A 23,589-nucleotide genomic window follows, 5' to 3' on the forward strand; every position below is an offset into this window, starting at 1 on the left:
ACGTGAGACCAGCCTATTTTCGTGAGACCCGTGAGACCACATTTTTACACTTGAAACTTCACAGCAAAAACATTGTGAAGGTTAAAAAAGTCACATTCACAACATTTTGCTGTGAAGTTTCAAGTGTAAAAAGATGGTCTCACGGGTATCACGAAAACATGTTGGTCTCACATGATCCCAAATCTATATATATATGTATATACACACGTTAAAGAATTAAGGTATTTTTCCGATCAACAAAATATCAAATTAGTGGTTTTGAGACGTCATACGATGGAATCTTTATATAGAAAGTGATCTATCAAAAGAAAAATATTTTTATCAACGAAATATATTTATTGACGTGAATCTATCAGTTAATCTTACTTCATATTCTAGTGTTCCACAAAAGTTAATCTCTGATTTAGAGCATCATCAATGTAAGGTTCTTTTAAGTTAAAAGTGTCCAGTCTTATAAGAACTACCATTATGGTCATAGGTGCTTGAACAATAACCTTGGTTCTTACCATGATTTTTGTAAGAAATAATATTTTACTTGTTTTTTATTTTGTTTTTTTTTACTTTATATTAACTTATTTAATTATTGATGTTAAAAAAATCAATTGGACCCCACAAAAAAAAAAGGTTTCTTATAAGAACCACCGTTATGGAGTTCTCGAGTTCTTAATTTGATGAGATGGACTTAAGACGACAATAAAAAGTGTAAAAAAGAGGTTCTTATAAGAACCTCCATTGGAGATGCTATTAATGCAACAAGCTGTATAATTAAGACACTACACCTAAAGGCTGTATATGTCATGTCATATCGATACTAAAATAATACAAATATTGTTTGAGTAGTTTTTTAGGAATCTTTGACTATAGGACCAGGGTTGGTACGTGAGATGGGACACACTACTAGAAAACTGACTATTTTGACGTCATTTTCGGCGGACGAAATCTGTTGGAATTGTTACGATGGATTTTCGACGGATTTCCGTAGGACATCAAAAAAGTCAACTTCTATTGACTTCCGCCGAAAATATTATTCAGGTAATATTTCCGGTGGATTACTTAATTAATTATATTAGATTTGTATTTAAGTTTAATCTAAATAGGGGTGAGCAGCGGAACCGGGTACCCGGCTATGGAACCGGAACCGCCTTGGAACTGCCGGTTCCGGAACCGGAACCGATATGAGTGGTTCCGGTTCCGGTTCCTAAAATACGGAACCGATTGAGAATGGTTCCGGTTCCGGTTCCTAAAATACGGAACCGATTGAGAATGGTTCCGGTTCCGGTTCTCAATTTTTCGGAACCGTTACCCGCCGGGTATCCGGTATTTTTCAAGTAAAAAAATAATAATTATTTTTTAATATCAAATTTATATTAGGTTTACATCTTGAAAGCACGTCGTCATTTTCATTCTTCATCTAAATTCTTCATATAAAATGATTCGTATTTTTTCAAATTGTGTATTCACTTGGATTCATAGTATGTAATCGTTAAACTTTGAACATTTACCATTATAATATGTAATCGTTAAACTTTGAATATTTTMTATTAGTCTATTATAGTTTGTAATCGTTAAACAATATTTGTAACAATTATTTTGTATAATTTGTATTCTTGCTTATTTATTTAGTGTTTTGGCAATGTTTTTTTTTCTAAACAATAAAATTTTAATATTTTAGGAAGCGGGTACCCGGAACCGGAACCGGTTCCCGGCGGTTCCGGTTCCAAAAATTTAAGAACCGCTCTAACCAGTTCCGGTTCCAATATCTCAAGAACCGTCGGTTCCGGTTCCGGTTCCTGTCAAAAAGGGGGTACCCGCCTATGCTCACCCCTAAATCTAAATAACTTACAGACAAATTTCCGGGGAAATATAATTAATCTTTTAAAATTAATTTTTGCGGGAATCCACTGGAAATTAATATGAAATTAAAAATCATTTTTAGCATTTTTCGTCGGATATTTAATTAATCTTTTAAAACTATTTTTCGCCGAAAATCCGTCGGAAATTAATATGAAATTAAAAATTATTTTTGTCAATTTTCGGCGGATATTTAATTAATCTTTTAAAACTATAATCCACCGGAAATTAATTTGAAATTAACAAATATTTTTGCCAATTTCTGACGGATTTTCGGAGGATATTTAATTAATCTTTTAAAATTATTTTCCGTCCGAAATCTGCCGAAAATTATTCTGAAATTAAAAATTATTTTTAATAGGAGAGGATAAGATGGAATAGAACTCATTGTCACATGTTTGGAGTAACATGTGATAGAACAAAAATTCAGTGTTCCATGTTTGACGCGACATAAGACAAAGACAAGAACTTAGATCAGGTAGGCAAGTTTTTGGATAACTCTCCAAATGGATTACCGAGAGAAAAATATACAATTATTAAAATATATTACCAATTTGGTCATGAGGTTTGTCCAAAATTACAATTTATGTCCCTATAGTTTAAAATTACACGATTGCCATCATAGTTTATAAAAACGTCCGGATTTGATCACTCCCTCTGACAGTGGTTAAAAAATTCCTTCAATTATCAAGTTTCTGTCCTTTACCTAACCAAAAAACCATAGGGACCAAAATTGTAATTGTTACAAAAATTCGATAAAATAACGAAAATAATCATCATTTAACTTTTAACGTAACTTTTCAACGTTCATAAGACAAAGGAACCAAATCCAAAGGTTTTTGAAAATCACGATAGTCATTTATAATTTCAAAACTGTAGGAACGAAAAATATTATTTTTGACAAATCACAAGGACCAAATTTGTAGGCTACTTATTGTATTATATTCTCAATAATAATAAATAGTGAAATTAAATGTTTATGAGATAAAAATAAAATTTTATTAAATTTATAGAATATTTTAATCTTATAATTTTCATAGTAAAAAAACTATAGAATGGAAATTCTGAACGAAGAAATGAGGATTTTTTTTTCTCTGTTTATGTAAGCTGTTATGAATCAAATATGTAAGAGATGGACCCCATACACGTTTAAATCTCACGTATTTTCAATAAACCCAAAATCGAAAGGGATTTAATTTAATACAAAAAAATCACAACAACATATAATAATTAATAACCTGAAACTAAAATAAATTCAATTTAATCCAGAAAAAACTTGGCATAAGTACCAAAATATATCGAGTAATATGAAACCATATTAAGTAATATCAAAAACATATCGAGTAATTGTATTTTGACTTGACATCTAAAAAAATACCCAGTTAGGAAATAGAAAATTCTGAATTATCAATTTAATTGAAATAATAATTAATATATATATATATATATATATATATATATATAAGGGTACAAGGCGGGGAGTGCGATACCTTCCCCGTACCCATCACCAGTTTAGCAGGGAATCCTCGTCTCCGACCAGAGCGGGTGGATCGAGTCCCACGACAAGTCAGGTCCCATTCCCATGCCGACAAAAGAACCGGGTGACCTTAGCCACAATCTAGGTTGCGGGCCAAATCGTTCGCACACCCTAATATTGATCTTGTTCCTTAATCACATGTAATAGAAATGTTCTCATGTTTTCTTATTTGACCATGTTTCCGTTTGAACCTAACCATATATTTATACACATACACAGAGAGCGAGAGACTCGAGATCGGGTAGGATCTCTAAAATCCAAAAAAACTACTCCATCAACAACCCAAACGTACGGATGAAGCAAGCCTCTTGGTCCGACGATGTTGATGAATGTTGTGCAGAGGCATTTTGATAATTCAAACGAACTTCAATGGCAAAGTTGTTGGCGGGTACGAAGGTTACCATGACTTAACCTCCGTCAAACAGATTAACACACCTTAAACTAACCATGTTACCTCACAATCTTAACATATATACTAGAAGAGTATTCGTACAATGCAACGAGACACATCTCGATATTAATGTTCTATTTTATTTATTTGTCTTTGTCGATGTTATAATACGATTTTGTGTATTTTTAAGAAAACAATAATGATTTTATTTTTGAATAAAATATAAATTTGAAAATATTGTAAAAATTAGAAAAAAAAAATATATCAATGTTAATATCAAATCAACTATTTAAAAATTCTTATTTTTATGTAATTTCTTTAATTTTTTATTATTATTATAATTTAATTTAAGTTTAATAATAAAATAATTTATTTTTGTTTTAATAATTAACATTTTATAAAGATAATATTTAAGTATTCTGTTAGAAGTCAATGATTATCCTAATTATATTTTAGATTTTTTATATTTAAAATGAGATGTTTATCCTGTATTTGATTGTGTTTATCTGCAGTTAGTTACACGAATTCAGATATGGAGCTTTAATAAATTGTACTTACGTATAATCTACTTGCAATATTGAGTTTTAAGTAATATGCATTTATAAACAATACTTTACGCATAAAAAACGATTTTTAAGAGTTTTGTCAAATTCTTTATAATATAACTAGAAGGATACTCGTGCAATGCAGCGAGATGCATCTTGATTTTAACATTTCATTTTATTCTTTATCTCAGTCGATGTTATAGTATGGTCTTATATGATTTTGAAAAAAAACGATTATGTTTTTATTTTTGAATAAAATATAAATTTTAAAACACCATAAAAATTTAACAAAAATATAACAATATTAATATCAAATTAACTATTTAAAATTCATTTTTTTGTGTAATTTTTAATTTTTTTATAATTTAATTTATGTACAATAACGAAGTAATTTATATTTGGTATAATAATATAATTTTCTTATAAAGATAATAATTAATTATTTTATTGGAACTCGATAATTATCCTAATTATATTTTAGATCTTTTATATTTTAAAATGAAAGGTTTATCTTTTATTTGATTATGTTTATCCTCAGTTAGTTACACGAATTCAAACATGGAGTTTTAATAAGTTGTAATTATGCATAATTTACTCGTATTCTTGAATTTTAAGTAATATGCATCAATATACAATACTTAATGCATAAAAAATAAATTTTAAGAATTTTTGTCAAATATTTTATAATATAGTATAGATACAGATAATGGACTTAACGAAAACTTAAAAAAAGAAAAAGAATTACAAATGTAACAAAATTAACGTACTTAATGGAAAAGATAACGGAACAATAACTATCGCATGAATCTATGATAAAATATTGCATGATATGCCCACAATTGTTGACCGGTCAAGCAGGATAGTTGACTTCTATTTAGTCAGGTTGTCAAGTTTGACTTTTTTGCTTTCTCCTTCTTCCTTCACCTAAAAACATAATTATAACCAAACATAGGGATGAAAAAAAATCCCGATGACAAAAAAATCCGAAACCAATTGTGAAAACCGAAAATCAAAACTTTAGGGTTGGGTATGACGATATTTTATCGGGGACGGAAAGGGGATCTGGGAAAAATTCGGGTGTTTTAACGGGGACGGGGGCGGAAATGGTGATCACCGGCCCGATATATATATATATATATATATATAATATCATTAAAAGAAAATAGTATATTAAAATTAAAAAAACTTTTATCCGTTTTACCTCGACAACCCAAATAAAGGTTACGGAAAAATCTAGTTTATTTGTTTAAAATCGTGATTTTAGTTGTATGATGTTTGAATTTCTGTTTAGTTTTATATTGTAATCTAATACATTGTTTGTAATGGTTCGATTATGTTTGAGACATTAAACTTACATCTTTAAAAAAATTGTAATTTACTTTTAATTGTGAAAATTAGCAGTGTTTCGGTTTCGGGTTCGGTTATAACCAACGGTGAAAAAGAGGATTTTTACCCTAAACGGGTTCCCCAACGAGGATCCGGGAAACCGCGAGGACCCGATGGAGATCCCCGATAAGATCCCCGACGTGGATCAGGGCGGTTACGGGACGATTTTAGCTATCGATTTTGGGGACGGGGATACCAATACCTGACCTGAACCCGACCCGTTGTCATTCCTAACCAAACACAACAACTAAAATGGATCAAAAACTCAGATTTTACAAAAATCTACTTCACTTCGAAAATCAAAAATTTCAAAACTCAAATTTTGATCTTGAAACTTGAAATTAATGATGAAAACATGTTTAGAAACACATTTTATGAAGAACTTATCACAAAAACGCATCAAAGTTTCATAATTTTGCAGAATCTTCATCAAAAAAAATTCAAAAAGACTGTTCAGATAAACTCAAAATTTTATCAAATTCTTTGATTCTTGATGAAATCTTGATAAAAGAAAATGATGTAAAACTTATAGAAAATGATTAAGAAATGATTTGGATTTAAAAGTCAAACACAAAAATCAACAAATCAAATCAAACCCATTTATGTAGAAACTTCAAATTTCTTCAAAAGAATTTGATGAATTATTATACAATTCTTCTGTTTAAGCTCTGATACCAATTGATAATCCCACGATGATCAAGTAACAATTAATCTAACAACCAAGAACAACAACTACAGATGAAATCATATGCATATTGATGAGTTTCTCTCTCTAAAATATGTTTCTCTCTCTACAATCAACAAAATGAATACGTGTAAGTTCATACTACAATCTAAAAATACAAGATCTATTTGTACATGTTAACTAATATAAGTCAAACTATAACTAAACACAAACTATATAACATTGTCAAAGACCTTCCAGCTTAGTGGTAAAGGCTTGGGCATGACATAGTCATGAACCCAAGTTCGAGTCCTGAGAGGGGAGTGTTGGCGACATTTAAGTGGGGCCATGCTTAGCCTCCAAATTTGCCGGGGATTAGTCGGGCTTTGGCCCGGACACCCTTACAAAAAAAAAACTATATAACATTGACTTTTAACAACTTTGACTTTTTTTGACCATGTTGACTTTCATCTTTAAGTCCTTAAATCTTCAATGCTCGGTGACATCGGATGCAATAATATATATTTGACCTGACAGTATAATAATCAATTTTTAACAGTTTGTTTTTATTTTTCTTCCACAATTAACATCCTCATTTCAGAGCTGATGAAAATATAACTTGTTGAATTGAATATAAGCAAAAATCAAAAATGAATTTGAAGGCAAACAGATTCAAACACATATTTGAACGAAAATTCAAGAACAATTTGAAAACAAAGTATGAAAACGATGAATAATACATATCTAAAATTGAGATGAAATAAACTGGAGATGAAATTGACAGATCCGATCAATTTGATTATGAATAATCAATCTGCTCTGATACCAATTTTTGGATCCCAATTCCTATATTGAATTAACGATTTAAACAAAATATGTAAAGTAATTTAGATCAAACAGTTTATAAAAAGATGAACGATTAATCGATATAAAAAAACAATATGAAGATAGAATTGTAGTCATATGATTAATCATGGTCATCAATCTTATAAGGTGAAATAAAGGTTTTCCTATCATACGCTTAAGTTTTCTTTTTCACACTTTTAACACCAAAAATGAGATTAACAGTGTGGATGTTTATTTATAACCTTAAATGTTTTAGAAACTTAGGAATATTCTTTTTAATGAGTATTCATAATGAATAACATCATAAAATATTCATCTAGAGAATTAAGAAGGTTATAAAAATGATAACATAAGTTAAAAATAAATTAACATAAAAGATTAACATGTGTGCATTAGCATATTAGACTATGGTAACTTTGCTAACAAATTCATCAAAACTTGATTTATCAGTGGAACCTCCAACCTATATATATATATATATATATATATATATATATATATATATATATATATATATATATATATATGTATGGGCCCATTCAAGGGAGAACTGGATAGTTTGTGGTAACTGTGAGATCCAATCTCAACCACAAATCAATAGATAAATTAGAAAATTTATAAATTTGGTAATTTTTAATTAAAATTTTAATGCAAGGACATTTTAGGTAATTTCTCTCCTCTCTTCTCTCTCCGTCCCCGTCTTCCGGCCACCGTAATCCGGTGATATCACAGTGTGATACTCAAGCATATATAAGATGCATTGTGATACTACTGTGTTACATATTCGAACGACCGCATAAACGACCACAGTGTGATACCCAATCACATATATGATGCATTGTGATACCACTGTGGTATCACCGGAGGACGGAGGACGGAGAGAGGAGAGGAGATAGGAGAGAGGACTATAAATAACTAAAATACCCTTGCATTAAAATTTTAATTAAAAATTACCAAAATTATAAATTTCCTAATTTATCTATTGATTTGTGGTTGAGATTGGACCTCACGGTTACCACAAACTAATTAGTTCTCATTTGATTAGGCCCCTATATAGGGGCTCATTCAAGGGAGAACTGATTAGTTTGTGGTAACTGTGAGATCCAATCTCAACCACAAATCAACGTATAAATTAGGAAATTAATAGTTATGGTAGTTTTAGTTAAAATTATAATTAGAGGACTTTTTAGGTATTTTAAAAAACTCCTCTCTCCTCTCTCGTCTCTCATCTATCCGACCTCCAATCTCCGGTCTCCGGTGAACATTAATCCGGCAGGTACCAAGTAATCACAAAGATACACAATGTGATACTCATTGTGATATACTATGATACCAACTCAAACCTTAAAAACAAAGTTGAACATAGTAAAATAAGAAAGGTATATACGTGAGACAAAATCTACTAAATTGATACACAATGTGATACCCATTGTGATATACTGTGTGATATCATTGTGATACCAACTATGATACCAACTCAAATCTTAAAAATAAAGATACACAATGTGATATACTGTGATACCGATTTCACCGGAGGTCGGAGAGATGAGAGAGGAGAGAGGAATTTTAAAAAAAATACCTAGTATGCCCTCTAATTATAATTTTAACTCAAACTAACATAATTATTAATTTTCTAATTTATCCTTTGATTTGTGGTTGAGATTGGACCTCACAGTTACCACAAACTAATCAGTTCTCATTTGATTAAGCCCATATATATATATATATATATATATAGCGTTGGGTTCACGTGAGACCAAGGGTTTTCCGTTAGACCCGCAAAACCAATTTATGTTCATTGATCAACTTTATAAGCTAATAATTCAATGGTCTAAAATTGCACGGTGGCAATTTTATGATTATTTGAGGTTACGTAGGAATGTGTCAATTATATATATATAAATCAAACAGTTTGTTTTTTTTTTTAATAAGTGATTAAGTGGTTGTTTGGCATTTGCTGAACGGTTTGGTGCAGAATGATTAAGCGACTTTCATGATATAGAGCAAAATGAAATATAATTGTTTGGTAATTATTTACAATGAAATCAGGGCGCTTAATGGTTAAGAGAGGCTCAGGATACAAAATCACCCTGAAGGTTTTAGAACATTAAGAGCCAGACTTTGTTCTTTACCAAACAAGATTCATCTCTTAATGATTCAGATGTTACCTTTTAATGGAACTATTAAGAGGTAATAAACAACCTAATAGTTATAACCAAATTGGTATATGGAGGGAGAAAAATGAAGCAAGTTTTGCATGAAATGAGGTAAATAGACATGAACATTTTGCTTTGAAATCACATAGAGATGACCATCTACATCCCTTTAACATGAAATCAAGCTTGAAATCAAGTCTATTACAATGGCGGATCACTTGCAAGAACTCAATTACCCTTAAACACTTATCGTCTTCCCGTTACGACGATATGAAAATCCAAATATTAACACGGGCATACGCGTTAACGATCGAAGTCAGCACTCAAGAAACGATTCTTGAAATCAAGCGAAAAATCGAGCATTTTCTTGGTGTTCCAATCTCTTCGCAAACACTTAGCATATACGATTGGGAACTACTCGACGGGCTTGACCTAGAAGACTATCCAATCGTCACCGAAGGTACAAAAATCGATCTCACGATCAATGATCATACGCCATCTCTAGAAACCCGTAGACAAATGCAAATTACAGTTAAATTTTCATCCCGAAAGCACAACATAGAGATAGATATAACGGAAACCGTAGGAAGTCTCAAAGAGAAGATTCATATCATCGATGGAACTCCGATAAAGCAAATGATGCTTTTCTTTTCTGGAGTGGAGATGGATGAGGATTTTCGTAGTTTGAGTGATTACGGTGTTGGTGAGTTCTCGGAAATCGTTGTTTTCTTGAAGACCATGAGTCGATTAGTGACTGAGCCACCTTCACGGAAGCTTGGCTTCGTGGTGCAGACGTCCTCAGCTCTATTCGACTCGACCTGCATCCCGTTGGAGATGAAGGACTCGAGCACTGTGAACGAGTTAAGGGAATTACTATTGGCGAGAAAACTACTACCAATCGACGACTATATATTTATTCACAAACAAAGGATCATGAGAGACAATTGTAGCCTCCGTTGGCACGGGGTCGAAAATGGTGATTATCTTTATGTTTTTAAAGGGACTGTTAGTTAGTCGATTTAGGAGGTCAACTACTCACATACCGCTAGATCAAAGGCCCTTTGATTGTCGGTATTATACTTTTGAAAGCAAGAGATTGGCATTATGATTCATACAAAATATTAGCCCGTTGGAGGGGTATGAATCCTTTGTCGCACGGCTATAACCATTCTTTCAATATACGTTGGAACCTCATTTCTCTGCTCAATGACTCTTTTGGACTGTAATCTAACGGGGTTTCACATATTTTCGTAACATCAGCATTTGGCAATGAATGGTAGCATGGCATATATCGATCAAGCGTTACAGCTATTAACGTCAATAATACATATCTGTAATCGTTTTTTACATAATAAAACCTCGAAAAAGACTTCGTATCTAATCACTTTTGATCGAAATCTAAAAGACCGATTCTAATTCATTTAGTTTCATAACGTTTTATAAATCGGAATCCTAGATACATATACAAAAGTATGTTCGTACATTCGAACTGATATCACGACCTTCGTAATTCTATCATCTAGATTTGATATACAAAACCAAGATTAGCAGGTTGGAAGCTAAAGCGATTCGGAAGTGCTTAAGAGAAACTGATGAGTCGAACCATCCTTGAGGGAATCGAAGAAGAGATAAAGATGGGAACCATCTTCAACACCATACTCAACGAGCAATGCTTCGTTTTCGTTCATCAAATTGTTGCACAAAAGGAGAATTAACCGATCATCTGGCAGCTTTTCTTGAGCTCCGATCTCTTTCTTGAGGTCTAGTACGGTGGCGTTATCGCCAATTTGAACGTAGAAGAGCTTTCCCGTCAAGATCTCGACCACCACCCTCATACTTGTCGAACGTAAATCATCAGTAATGGTAATTGTTTACAACAATTGAAATGAGCGTATTTGAGTGAGAAAAAGAGGGAGAGAGTCATGCATAGCACGAAAAATGGTCATATAGGATGCATTGTCGGGAAGTTGGTTTTGTTTTTAGCATGACAACGGAATAGGAAATTTGTGACTACGTAAAAATGCGAAATCTATGTGTTGTTAGTTTACGTGTCGTAAAATGTATCTTGATCGTAGTTTTACGTGCACGTGAACAAATGTATATATGAATGTTTATACGTAGATATGTCGTAAAAAACTCGAGGAGTATTTTGGTATTTGTCGGAAACCGATATACTTGTAATGAGATATTAAAAAAACATATGTTCGTTTTGTCGTGACAATACTATATATCATGTCTCTAATGACTCGTTTTTTTGAAAAATATGTGACGATGAACACCTAAAAAAGTTAGGTCGTTTAATTCACTACAACAAAATTGGATTTATAGGACACCTCCGATCTCTAAATGTCCCAATAGACCTCTTTATAGGACTTAATTTATAGGAACAAAATGTAAAGCGTCTTATCTAAACGCGTTGTAATAAGTTTATATGACACTTTTGAGCGTCTTAACAAGATTTTAAGGACATTTTTAATATAAAGTGTCGCATTAGCAACCTTATAGGACATTTTTGAGAAATTGTCCTATAAACTCAATTTTTTATAGGACATTTTTTTAAAAAGTGTCTTATAAAGTTGATAATGGAACGTTTTATTAAAAATGTTCTAAAAAACTTATTACGACATCAAAAAAGGTCATATAAACTTAATACAACACCATTAGATATGACATTTTATTTTTTTGGTCCTATAAACTAAGTCTTATAAATAGGTTTATTAGGACACTTAAAATTTTAGAGTGTCCTATAAAACCCATTTTGTTGTAGTGAAAGGAAAGACAAGAAAGCCTTGTTCTTCATCTATCAAGCAGTGGACGAAACAATCTTCGAGAGGATCTCGACATCAACTACGTCAAAGGAAGCATGGGAAATGTTGTATAAAACATAACGGGGAGAAGACATAGTAAAATTTACTCTATGTTGCGAGAAAGGGTGCTCAAAAACCCGACCAACCCGATCAACCCAACTCAATCCAACGCGAAATAACCCAACCCGAAGCAACCTGATGTCTAATCGAGTTGTAAAATTGTCAAACCTTAGGTATTGGGTTGATATTAAGTTACTATTATTTGAACTCAACCCAACCCGATGAACCCGATATCCTTTTATTTATTGGATTTAATATGATTGTTGAATTTCTATTAATATATCTCCTTGCGCTATGAATTGGCTTTCTTGTTGTTAATGAGCCCGTTTTCATTTCGTGGAAGTCCCCGGCAGAGGAAACGAATTCTAACACCCCCTTCCTCCTTAGGACAACAAATGGTCTGTCTCTGGCGACCTGCTACAGTCTACAAAACTCTGTATAACTCATTCAGTAACTGTGAACATATATATGTAAATTGAGAAAAATTAACTGAATGTGATATACGTAAGAAATATAAATAAGTTGTATCAAATGGTTGATGATGAAAAAGAAATTACGAGTAAAGAAATAACATATTCAAAGTTAGAAAAATATTTTAATATACCAAAGTATCAACCCGACCAACCCGTACGGGTTGAGTTGGGTTGGGTTAAGATTGTTCCAAACCTCAAGCATTGGGTTGAGTTGTTCAAATGTCCTCAACCCAATCCATGAGCACCCCTAGCTGCGAGTTTGATGACTTTAGAATGAAAGGACTCCGAATCCGTTGAGGAATTCTACAACCGCGTGATAGTCTTGGTGAATCAAATAAGATTAAATCGCGAAAACATCGAAGACAAGAGAGCGGTGGAGAATATACTTAAAAGTTTAACCCGTAAATTCGAGTACGTTGTCGTTGCAATAGAAGAATCTAATGACTTGTCGTTACTTTCATTAGGTTGCTGCTAAGAGTAGCAAATGGATGAAAGCATAGTGTTCTAAGGTCCTTTAATTCGCTCATCTTTATCCCCGATGTCTAGTGACCATGGTCCACTGGAGGTCCGCTGCTGGTCATCGAACATTTGGCATTAACCATGGGTGGTTAGTGATGGTTAGCACCAGGTTGTACGTGGTTAGCTAGGGTCTGGTCTAGTCTTAAAAAGCAGGCTATCCAAACAAAAACTAAGGGTTAAAACTAGCTACCAATCGTTCCTTAGACCAAACAGAAGACTCCAATTAAGTATATGTTATCCACCTACCATTCTTGAGTCATATGCTTTTCGTTGTTTACCTTTCGTTCTTGCAGTGTAAAAAGGTTGAAAACCCATGAAGAAAACTTGATGCACATGGCTTTATTTCTGTCTATTAATACAAGCTCTTGTAGTCGTAGCTTCCCCACCACATTATAAACCCTTTTCTTTGTTATCTTGATCGAGTATTTGCCGATTACTCCGTATCTAATGGCGGGTTTGGACAAGTGCTCCACTTCTAATGACTGTTCTACTAAATATACAGGTACCCATCTCGAATCTCTCTAGATCTCCCTCTTGATCCACCTCACACAGGTTCACGATCGATTTTAAACAACAGATGAGTAAAACTATCGTAAATAACATCAGTTTTGAGTGTTCTTTATGATAACCCCCAAGATTACGAACCAGAATGTAGGTTTCGTGCTCGTAACTTTGCGTAAATCTTTGTAATGTGTTGTAAACTAATCTCCAGAAGAGCAATCAAGTCGAGAATCGAAGCTTGAATTCTCGGAAGACGAAAAGAATCTCATCACAAGAATGTACAAGCTGGTCGGGGATAGGTGATGAACTCTATCTCTATCTTGTCTGATTTCTGGTTCTGTTTGATCATTTTCTATGCAGTGTCGATGTGATCTTGATACCCATATGAATGACCTTCCTAGACTATATTCGAGATTATTCTGTTTTGTTTTCTTTACTCGTTACGGGTCTCCGAAATTCCATTTATTTTGGGACGAAGAGAATGATCAACGACTAAACGAAGGTACCGTGCAATGACACTCTCAGATGGTCGTTAATTGCTGGAAGAATCCCTGGAAGAACTGCAGTGGAGATTAAGGAGTATTGGACTTCAAGAGTTTCTGCAAACGATTGAGAAATCAAGAACATGGGCATGAGGATGTAAAATGTGAATACTATGAATGCATGTAATCATGTAGATGCGTTAAAACGCTTTGATGTTGAATAAATACTACTGGATATCCAACTTGTTATGCAAGCTGACTAATCCCAAAACGACCACCTGCTTTGTAGATAACCTTGGAGTCACTGCATTTGAACCTCCATGGCCACAAGGGTAAATACTACTTTTTGTGTTTTACATATAGAATCGACTCAGGGAAAGGTTAAGAACGTAAAATAAATGATTGATAGAAGTAAACATAGGTTGATATATGCATCTTCGTACGTGAATAATTGGTAAAAAGTTAAATAAACAAACGTGAGTTTAAGTATACATCTTTAAATGGATTTTTTTTTAGTTTACCAATGATTCACATGTGAATAATTTATTCCTATGTTCTTAGCATTCTTGCATTTCTTATTAGAACCTCCCTGTATAGACTTAATTTTATGATGATAATAGCAAAAATACACATTCGTTAACTATTGTAGAGGGAAAATTGCATCACAATGGAACCAACTTTCACTTGATTCCGATTTTGGGGAACCAACTTTCACTTGATTCCGATTTTGGGGAACCAACTTTCAAAATCGTAATTTAGGGGTCTCTATCAAACTTTTTATTTATTTAAGGGTCTGATTGAACTGTTGAACAAGTAACATGTAATTTAAGGATCTCTATCAAACTTTTGGTTTGATTTGCCAAATTTGATTTAAACTTTAATATTGATACGGATTGGTTAGATATAAAAATCTTGAATGTAATATTTAATATTTATTTTTTATTATATCAATTAATTTTTCTATTAAATTGAATTTTTATTGCATTAGTAAAAAACAATTTTTATTATGGTAATTTGGATTTTTTTTGAAAAAATCTTCAATTTGATATCTGAATTTAAAATAAAAACGAGGTTTGAAATGAAAAATTGATTTTATTGCATTAATTTTTGGAAAAAAATGAATTTTAGTTATTTTTTTTATAATTATTTTGCAAGTTGGTTCTCCAAAATAGGAATCAGGTGCAAGTTGGTTTCCCAAAATGACGATTTTAAAAGTTGGTTCCCAAAATAAGAATCAGGCAAAAGTTGGTTCCATTTTGGTGCAAGTTTCCCTATTGTAGACTATACCAAGGAAATAAACTATGAAAAATGTTCTTCTAATGTCTTTCGCGAACAGTAGATATACGTAGGCGGAAACGGGTTAAGGGGCCAGATTTAACTTGACGAGAAGCTCTTCAAACCAATCATAGACTTTATTGAGATAGGCGTGATCCCCCCTCCGGAAACGGATACTCAATTTAAAGTGAGTAAACAAAATTCCATACTCGTTTCTTCCGTGATGAACTGTTGGCGTCAGTCCTACATTTTGTCTTTGTGGACCGAGGAGAAAGGGGCTAATCATAAACTTCATGTCGACCTTTACAAATTCAATTCATTGTAAATTCTCATATTAACTTGAAGTTCTCTCATAGTTTCCTACAATAAAACGGACCTTTTAGGACGCTTAACCAACATTCGACGTCTTAATAAAGTGCTTAATGTTACTTTAAGTTTATAGGGTAGACCAACTTTCTGTTACAAAGACGTGATAATAAGTTGTTATGACGACTTACATGTATGATACAAGAGGAATATATCTATAGAAACAGGGCCATCAACAACTTTTATCGATTGCTACCGTCATCGGATATTTACCTACTAGAAACCGATAGGTATTCGGCGGCACCGTAACTACAAAACACCATGGCTATTCCGGGCTCATCGAGTAAAAGAAATGCATCGGTAATTTGTCGCCGAATATATGTGCTTTACCGGCAACTTTGTGATGGCATAAGTCGTCATGGCTGAAAATTAAACTTCTACTGAAACAAAATTGGGTTTATAGGACGTCACCAATTTATAAGCATCCTAATAAATTGTTTTATAAGACTTAATTTATATGACCAAAAAATAAAATCTTCTATCTAAAGACATTGTAATAAGTTTATAGGATGATTTTGGACGATTTCAGGACAATTTTGATACAAAGCGCAACATTAGCAATTTTATATGATACTATTTAAAAAAGTGTCGTATAAAAACATATGTCCTATAACAAGATAGGTTTCTAGGACACTTTTAAAAAAAATGTCCTATAAAATTGCTAACGTAGAGCATTATATTAAAAGTGTTCTAAAAAACTTGTTAGGACGTCCAAAAACGTCCTATAAACTTATTACAACGCATTTAGATATGACGTTTTATTTTTTGGTCTTATAAACTAAATCTTATAAAATAGTCGATTATGACGCTTTTTTCATTCCACATGTGCAAGCAACACATCAACTATCCATTCCTCACTTGGGGGATATGGATATTGAATCGGAGGAAAGTCTCTCCCCTCCTCACTACTCCATTCACGTGTCTAGTTATTAAACATATATATGAATGAGTTATATAGAGATGGTGAATAAATTGAAAATATGTATATATAAAGAGCGTACGTGATAGTGTAATTGTCTAATGTATATATCAATATAAACTCAACAATCATATTAAATCTAAGAAACAAAAGGCTATCGGGTTCATTGGATTGGGTTGAGTTCAAATAATAGTAACTCAATATCAACCCAATACCTACGGTTTAAAATTTTTACAACTCGATTAGACATGATGTTGCTTCGGATCGAGTTATTTCACGTTGGGTTGGGTTGGTCGGGTTTTTGAACACCCTTAATCACAAGCGTTTGTCATGATACTATGATTGTCATTTAAATCTGAAAATTAAATAATCAGTAGATTCTCTTGTGATATCGACTGTCATTTGAATCTGAAAAACAAATAATCATTAATGTAAATGACATTTTTTTTTAATTCATTAGACTTTGCTAATGATTTGTTGATAATTCGAGAGAAATAGTATACATCGACAAAGAAATGGTATATGACCATACGTACTTTGCTACCCGACAACTTCTACGACTAAAAAAGTAAATGGTCATATAAAGACTGTTCCACTTCATCAACTTAATCTGTTAAGTCGGTCACCTAACTTTGTCCTAACAACTATTGTAACGTCATTGTATAAGATGCACAGTTAACGAGCTTATAAACTTGAAGTATCATTAAGCAGTGACGGATCCAGAAACTAGGGGTGTTCACGGTCTAGTTTGAACGGCTTAACCCCTTAGACCACAAATCAAACCGTAATGGCGGTTTATAAAATTTTCAAATCGAACGGTTTGACATCAAGTGCCCAGACCGTTTCAACTAGACCACGAAAAGGCGGTCTAGTCTGACCGGTTTAGGCGGTTTGAGCCTTTAATGGACTTTAAATATTAAACTTAAAAAAAAATATATAATTTATAACTTTATATTAAATATCCATTTTGATTATGTTAGATGTTAGACTTTATGTTGGGTTTAGAGATATATTTGAGCCATAGTCCATAAGTTAAAAAAGTTGGGTTTGCTAATATTAAAATAAATAATTAAATATATATATACATATATATATATATATACATATATATATATATATAGGGGTGAGTTCAAATAAAAACCACTCAATTTGTAAAAACTGTGAAAACCTCATTCAACCAATCATAATTTTTCATTTTGTTCATTTTTTTATAATTATGAGAGGTTGATTAACCATTTTTATTGTAGAGGGTGTTAATCATGGATATTATCATCTTCATTATTTTAATTTTAGAGAAATACATGAAACAGTTTCATTAAAATTTYATTAAGTAGTATATGAAACAATTTCATAACCACATATGAAACAACTTATCAAAAAAAGTATTATATGAAACAATTTCACAAGATTAACAATTTTATGAAAAAATTTCATAAGATTATCGATGGATGAGAGTAGTTTTTACGTTTTTACAAATTGGAGTGGTTTTCATTTGATCGCTCATCTCTCTCTCTCTCTCTCTCTCTCTCTCTATATATATATATATATATATATATAGCGGTCGATTTGGTCCAAACCGCGCAAACAATGTTCCAGACCAGACCGGACCGCCCGATTTTGCTATTTTTCAAACCAAACCAAACTGCTAGATCGCTCAAACCGCCAAAAACGGTCCGGTTTGATTTGGTTTGTCCGGTTTGAGCGGTCCAACGGTTTTTTTGAACACTCCTTACCAAAAACTTAGATAACTAGTGTCACAGGGTATAAAAAATCAGAAACCGAATAACTCTCCCCAACCAAAACGGTTTTGAGTTATTCAGTTTGCGGGTTAAGCAGTTCAGTTGACAATAAAACGTTTGCACAAGGGTCAACGCCATAATTAATTCATTTTGTAGACCATTTTTGTAACATTGTGTAAACCATAAGGACTAAAATGTAATTAATAAAAACCAAAAGATGGAGAATATAGGAAACAAGAAGGAAGTTTCGTCCTCGAAGTACTAAAAATGATCGAAACAAATCCCAAGAAACCTCCTCATCCTATCGTTTGTCTCCTTATGATCCTATCAATTATTTTCTATCTTTTACTTTTTTCGATTTCGTTACTTAGATATCTGTCCGATATCGTTAATTACTGATATTGTCGATGAATATTTATATCGACCATCATATATACTGAATTGAACGGAAAAACGTTTTGCATAGATCAAGATGTAGATTCTTGACATATCAAGTTAAGTCGTATTGATTTGTCAGATATATCATTCACTTTTTAAAAAGTTAAACTGAATTAAGGGACTGTTTGACAATTGTTGAATGATTTGATGCAGAATGATTAAGTGGTTAAGAGGCTCTCATGATATATTGCAAAATGAAATATAACTGTTTGGTAATTGTGTACAATGAAATTAGGGCTCTAAATGATTAAGAGAGATTCAAGATACAAAATTCTTCAGAAGGTTTTAGAACCATTAAGAAAAAACAAGATTCACATCTTAACGATTCAGAGATTGTCTCTTAATGAAACTATTAAGAGGAAAACAAACAACCCCTAAGTTGTAGTTCGAAATTGGATTTTTTAAAACATCAAAATGAATAAATTTACGATATATGAAAGAGAACGAAGGGGCAGAGTTGTCTTTTACTCAAATGGTGTACATGTTGATAGCGTAGGCGGCCGTTCTACAGGATAACGAATTTGGACCAAAGACCGAGATCGACATGATTGGTTAGGGGACATATCCAATCTTTCAATTAAAAAATTAGTTATTACCAAGGACCGGACGTCCTGACTTTCTTTTTATGGAAGCAACACTGAACCATTTAAAATAAACCGTGACCAGTCAAGATAACAGATACATGGTCGGTTAGGATTCTTTGACCAAAAACAATCCTAGTTTTCTTCAGCCAAAGGATCAAAATGATCGAAATTTTTCACGACGACGTAGCTACGCCCTGCAAGGACCAAACGTATAAGTGTATGTATAATGTGATGTACCGTTTCTGTAACACCACCTTATCGTAATTATTAATTTTAGTTGAAACAAGATTTTACTTCTGCTTCGTTAAATCTATAACATCTGTTTTGATACATTATTTCAATATTTTTCATTATTTCAAAAACCCGAAAGCGGTTTTGAACATCTTTAGTTGGTTCAGAACCGAATCACCGATCCACAATGTATATACCACCAACTGGAAAAAAAAAAATCAGACATCACGGTTATAAAAAAAACTATAATTAAAATTATATTAAAAAAAGATAAAATTATAATCTCTACAAAGAAATTGAAAGAAAATGAATTTTTAAATAATTTAAAAATATAAATAATGGGATTATTGTATTGTTTAAAATTAAAAAATTGGTGACAATAGGATGATAATATATATTCGTCAAAGAGATAAATCAGAATTATTTGGCATGGTGTTGCGTTTGATTGTAATCATGGTCCATATCCATCCATCATCATCATCATTACCATCATCATCCATATCCTCCATCATCATCCTCATTCAATTTCGATTCACAGTCTCCAAGAAATAGTAGATTTTTTTTTTTAAATTGTATAAAAAAATAATTTATTTTAACTTATTATTATTTTAGATAACTTATTTTTAAGACTTTTATTTTAATATCCAAAATATAATAGATTTTTTTTAAATTGTATAAAAAAATAACTTATTTTTAATTTGATTCTTAATTTGGATAACGTATTTTTAAAACTTTTATTTTGGTACCCAAGAAATAGTGGATTTTTTTAAATTGTATAAAAAATAGCTTACTTTTAACTTGATTCTTATTTTGGGTAATGTATTTTTAGAACTTTCATTTTGGTATCTAAGATGTAAAATTTTAAACATTTAAGTATTCGAGTAACTGGTTGAAGCATTAACCAGTAATGCTGGTGTAGTATCCAACTCAGTATTATTTGCTGACGTGGTTAGTGACATTGATTTTTTTAAATATAAAATTAGTCTTTTTTTTAATCTAAAATTAGTTTTTAACCGGTTACCCGGGTACTTAAATGTTTAAAACTTTACATCTTAGGTATCAAAATAGAAGTTTTGAAAGTATGTTACCCAAAAATAAGAATCAAGTTAAAGTACGTTATTTTTTCATACAATTTGCCCTTTTTTTTAATCACAAGATGGTGTTTGATTGGTTTAAACTTGGGCTCCAAAGGTCAAAAGTGTATGAAGGCCTCAGATTCAAATTTAAGAAGAAATAAAAATCTCTTTGTGGCCAAGTAGGTTTCAAATACAGTGACTCCAAGCTACCCGCAAAACGGATTGTCGTTTTGAAATTAATCGGCTTATACAACAGGTTGGATATCCAGGTTAACTAAAAAAAATAGATTTTTTTATTTTTAAGTAAAAATAATAATTATGTCGCATGACAAGAAGAAACAACTTAACAAATTAATTTTATTTTTTTTAAAAAAGGTACTATAATAAAATCTAGTTTATATTACGTTAAAGTTTTTTAAACGTCTTAATAAAACGTCGTTACAATTTAAGTTTATAATACAAACAATAAAACGTCTTATCTAAAAATTGTCACAATAGATTTATATATTTTTATGTTTTAATAAGTTTTTCATGATATTTTTGTAAATAAAGTGTTGTATTAGCTATTTAATATGACACATTTCGTTTGAGATGTGTTTATAAACTCAATTTTTATTGAACATTTTTTCAAATATCAGCCTATGAAATAACTAATCTGGTATTTTATTTCTAAAATGTTTTAAAATTTTGTTAAAACGTCTAAAACTGTTCTATAAATCTATTGTAACACTTTTAAGTACCACGTTTTATTATTTAATCAAATAAACATAATTAAATTCCACAAAGCATAATATTAAAATGTAAAATAAATCGTCCTACTAATCTTTTTATATACATTGCTTAACACGAAAACATTTTAAACATCGAATTTTGGTGTAGTGACATATATTTAATTCAATTATCAATCTTTGTGAACTGTATTGCCACAAATAACCCCATCTAAGCTTTATTACTGGGTCTGTTTGGCTCATGTTGAGGAATGAAAATGGAAATGAATTTTCATCCTCCCCCCCCCCCCCCCCCCCCTCCGATTTAACCAGGAATGAAATTTTGGGCTTTTGAGGAATGATCTCATTATATTATAGAAAACCATACAGTTTCTTTTATTTTCATTTCCATTTATTACTGCTTAATACCTCTAACCAAACATCCCTTAAATCTCGTTACAGATTATAAATCATCGTATTTTCAAAATCTATTGCAATTTTGTGATCTTGAGCGAAGAACCTGCAAAATGTTGGTGTGTTTGAATGATATCTAAAAGAGAAATTAACAAAAGTAGCAAATTTTCACCGATCAAATTTACTTCTCAATCATTTTTCTCTTACTTTTTTTAAGAAAATCAATACCTACGTAAATGCCAAAGATACAACTTACGGAGGGGGCATTTTTCTAAAGAACCTCAAGCTATAGGTTGCAGAGGGGCTATAGTTGCGGAGATGCCCCCATGGAGATTTTGGTTTACACTTGTGGAGGTGCTATCCTTTAGGGATGAACCCAAGAATTTTTGGATAAGATGACACCATATAAAACGGTTGCACCTTCTAGAATAAAACAGTTGTACCTTTCACGAATCTAATTTTTTTTACCTTACCACGGAGAAACAATACGGTGGCACGTGCCACCTAACCACCCCTCTAGGTCCGTCTATGCCATGCTCAAGAGTAAATTATTGTTTTGGTGTATGTTTACAAGGACCAGAGTCCGTGCCTTCCGTACCACCGAAAGGTCGTTCTTGGGCGGATCCTGCTCCTAAACATAAGGGATAGGGGTCCTGGGGCCATGTGGCCCCCTTCGAGTATGAAAAACGAAAATTTCTTTTTAAAATACTCTTCAGCAAGTTGCGGTTAGAACACTTGTGGAGGTATTGATAAAATGGTAAAACTGAAAGAGAAATTGCTAATCCATCAATATGTATATTTTAATGCATTTTTGTCACAATATCTTACTTGTGATATTTACTACACGCTTACTTGGTAAGTATTTAACGCATAAATTTCCTAATTTGATGAACATGAAAAGGGCCAAGAATCTTACCGGGTAAGAGCGATGAAAAGAATGAAGAGTATTATCCGGTAAGTGAGGATGACGACTCTTACCCAGATAATTGTTTATCCAGTAAATTGTTGTATTCGATATGTTTTGATATACTAAAATCTTACACATCAAAATAAATTATATTGTTGACTTTTATTAGTAAATGCTTACCGGGTAAGCATTTAAGTAAACGGTCTCTTACTTGTGACAATTCTCTTTAAATAATGAGTATATCAGAGTTTTTGGTTACTGGGTCTAAATAATAATTTTTTATTTACAGGGGACTAAAATGTTAATGGTGATAAGTAAAGGGTGTATATTATAAATTGTTCTCTTTGTTAGCAACTACTCTGTATGCATGACGATTCAACTAGCTTAAGAAGTTGACACGTGTTAACTCAAAGACAAATATGTTCTACAGATGTCAAAAGGGAATTATCACACGTGGCTGAAGAAATCCATCGTCTGCTTAATTAGAAAGCCAAATCATTTTCCCTTCCCTGTGACAAACTAAGCCGTTGGATTCATGTATGTGTTTGTTTACAGATGCCGTTAACTTGAAATGGATCGGAATGAAAGTAACTATACTGATTACAGCTCATTTATCAAATACTTATCAGATAACTGTTTAACGTACGTTATTTTCTGGATTAATATAGCAAAAATCTATAATTTTATCTGATAAGAGACATAAAAAGAACCAAGA

The 23,589-nt window shown here is 32.1% G+C and overlaps 2 protein-coding genes across 2 annotated transcripts; both read left to right on the plus strand.

Moving 5' to 3' along the window:
• The first annotated feature begins 9,646 nt into the window (after positions 1 to 9,646).
• On the plus strand, positions 9,647 to 10,390 carry LOC112524201. Its single transcript, XM_025133929.1, has one exon. It carries the CDS (start codon positions 9,647 to 9,649, stop codon positions 10,388 to 10,390), a length of 744 nt encoding a protein of 247 aa, XP_024989697.1.
• A 3,238-nt stretch (positions 10,391 to 13,628) lies between these two features.
• LOC112526074 (MYB-like transcription factor ETC3) lies at positions 13,629 to 14,429 on the plus strand. The gene is made up of 3 exons (XM_025136464.1): positions 13,629 to 13,737; positions 13,948 to 14,035; positions 14,262 to 14,429. Exons 1-3 carry the CDS (start codon positions 13,683 to 13,685, stop codon positions 14,347 to 14,349), a joined length of 231 nt encoding a protein of 76 aa, XP_024992232.1. The 5' UTR covers positions 13,629 to 13,682; the 3' UTR covers positions 14,350 to 14,429.
• The last annotated feature ends 9,160 nt before the right edge of the window (positions 14,430 to 23,589 follow it).

This window comes from Cynara cardunculus (genome assembly GCF_001531365.2).
Source record: "Cynara cardunculus var. scolymus isolate 2C chromosome LG 13, CcrdV1, whole genome shotgun sequence".
NCBI classification, from domain to species: Eukaryota; Viridiplantae; Streptophyta; class Magnoliopsida; order Asterales; family Asteraceae; genus Cynara; species Cynara cardunculus.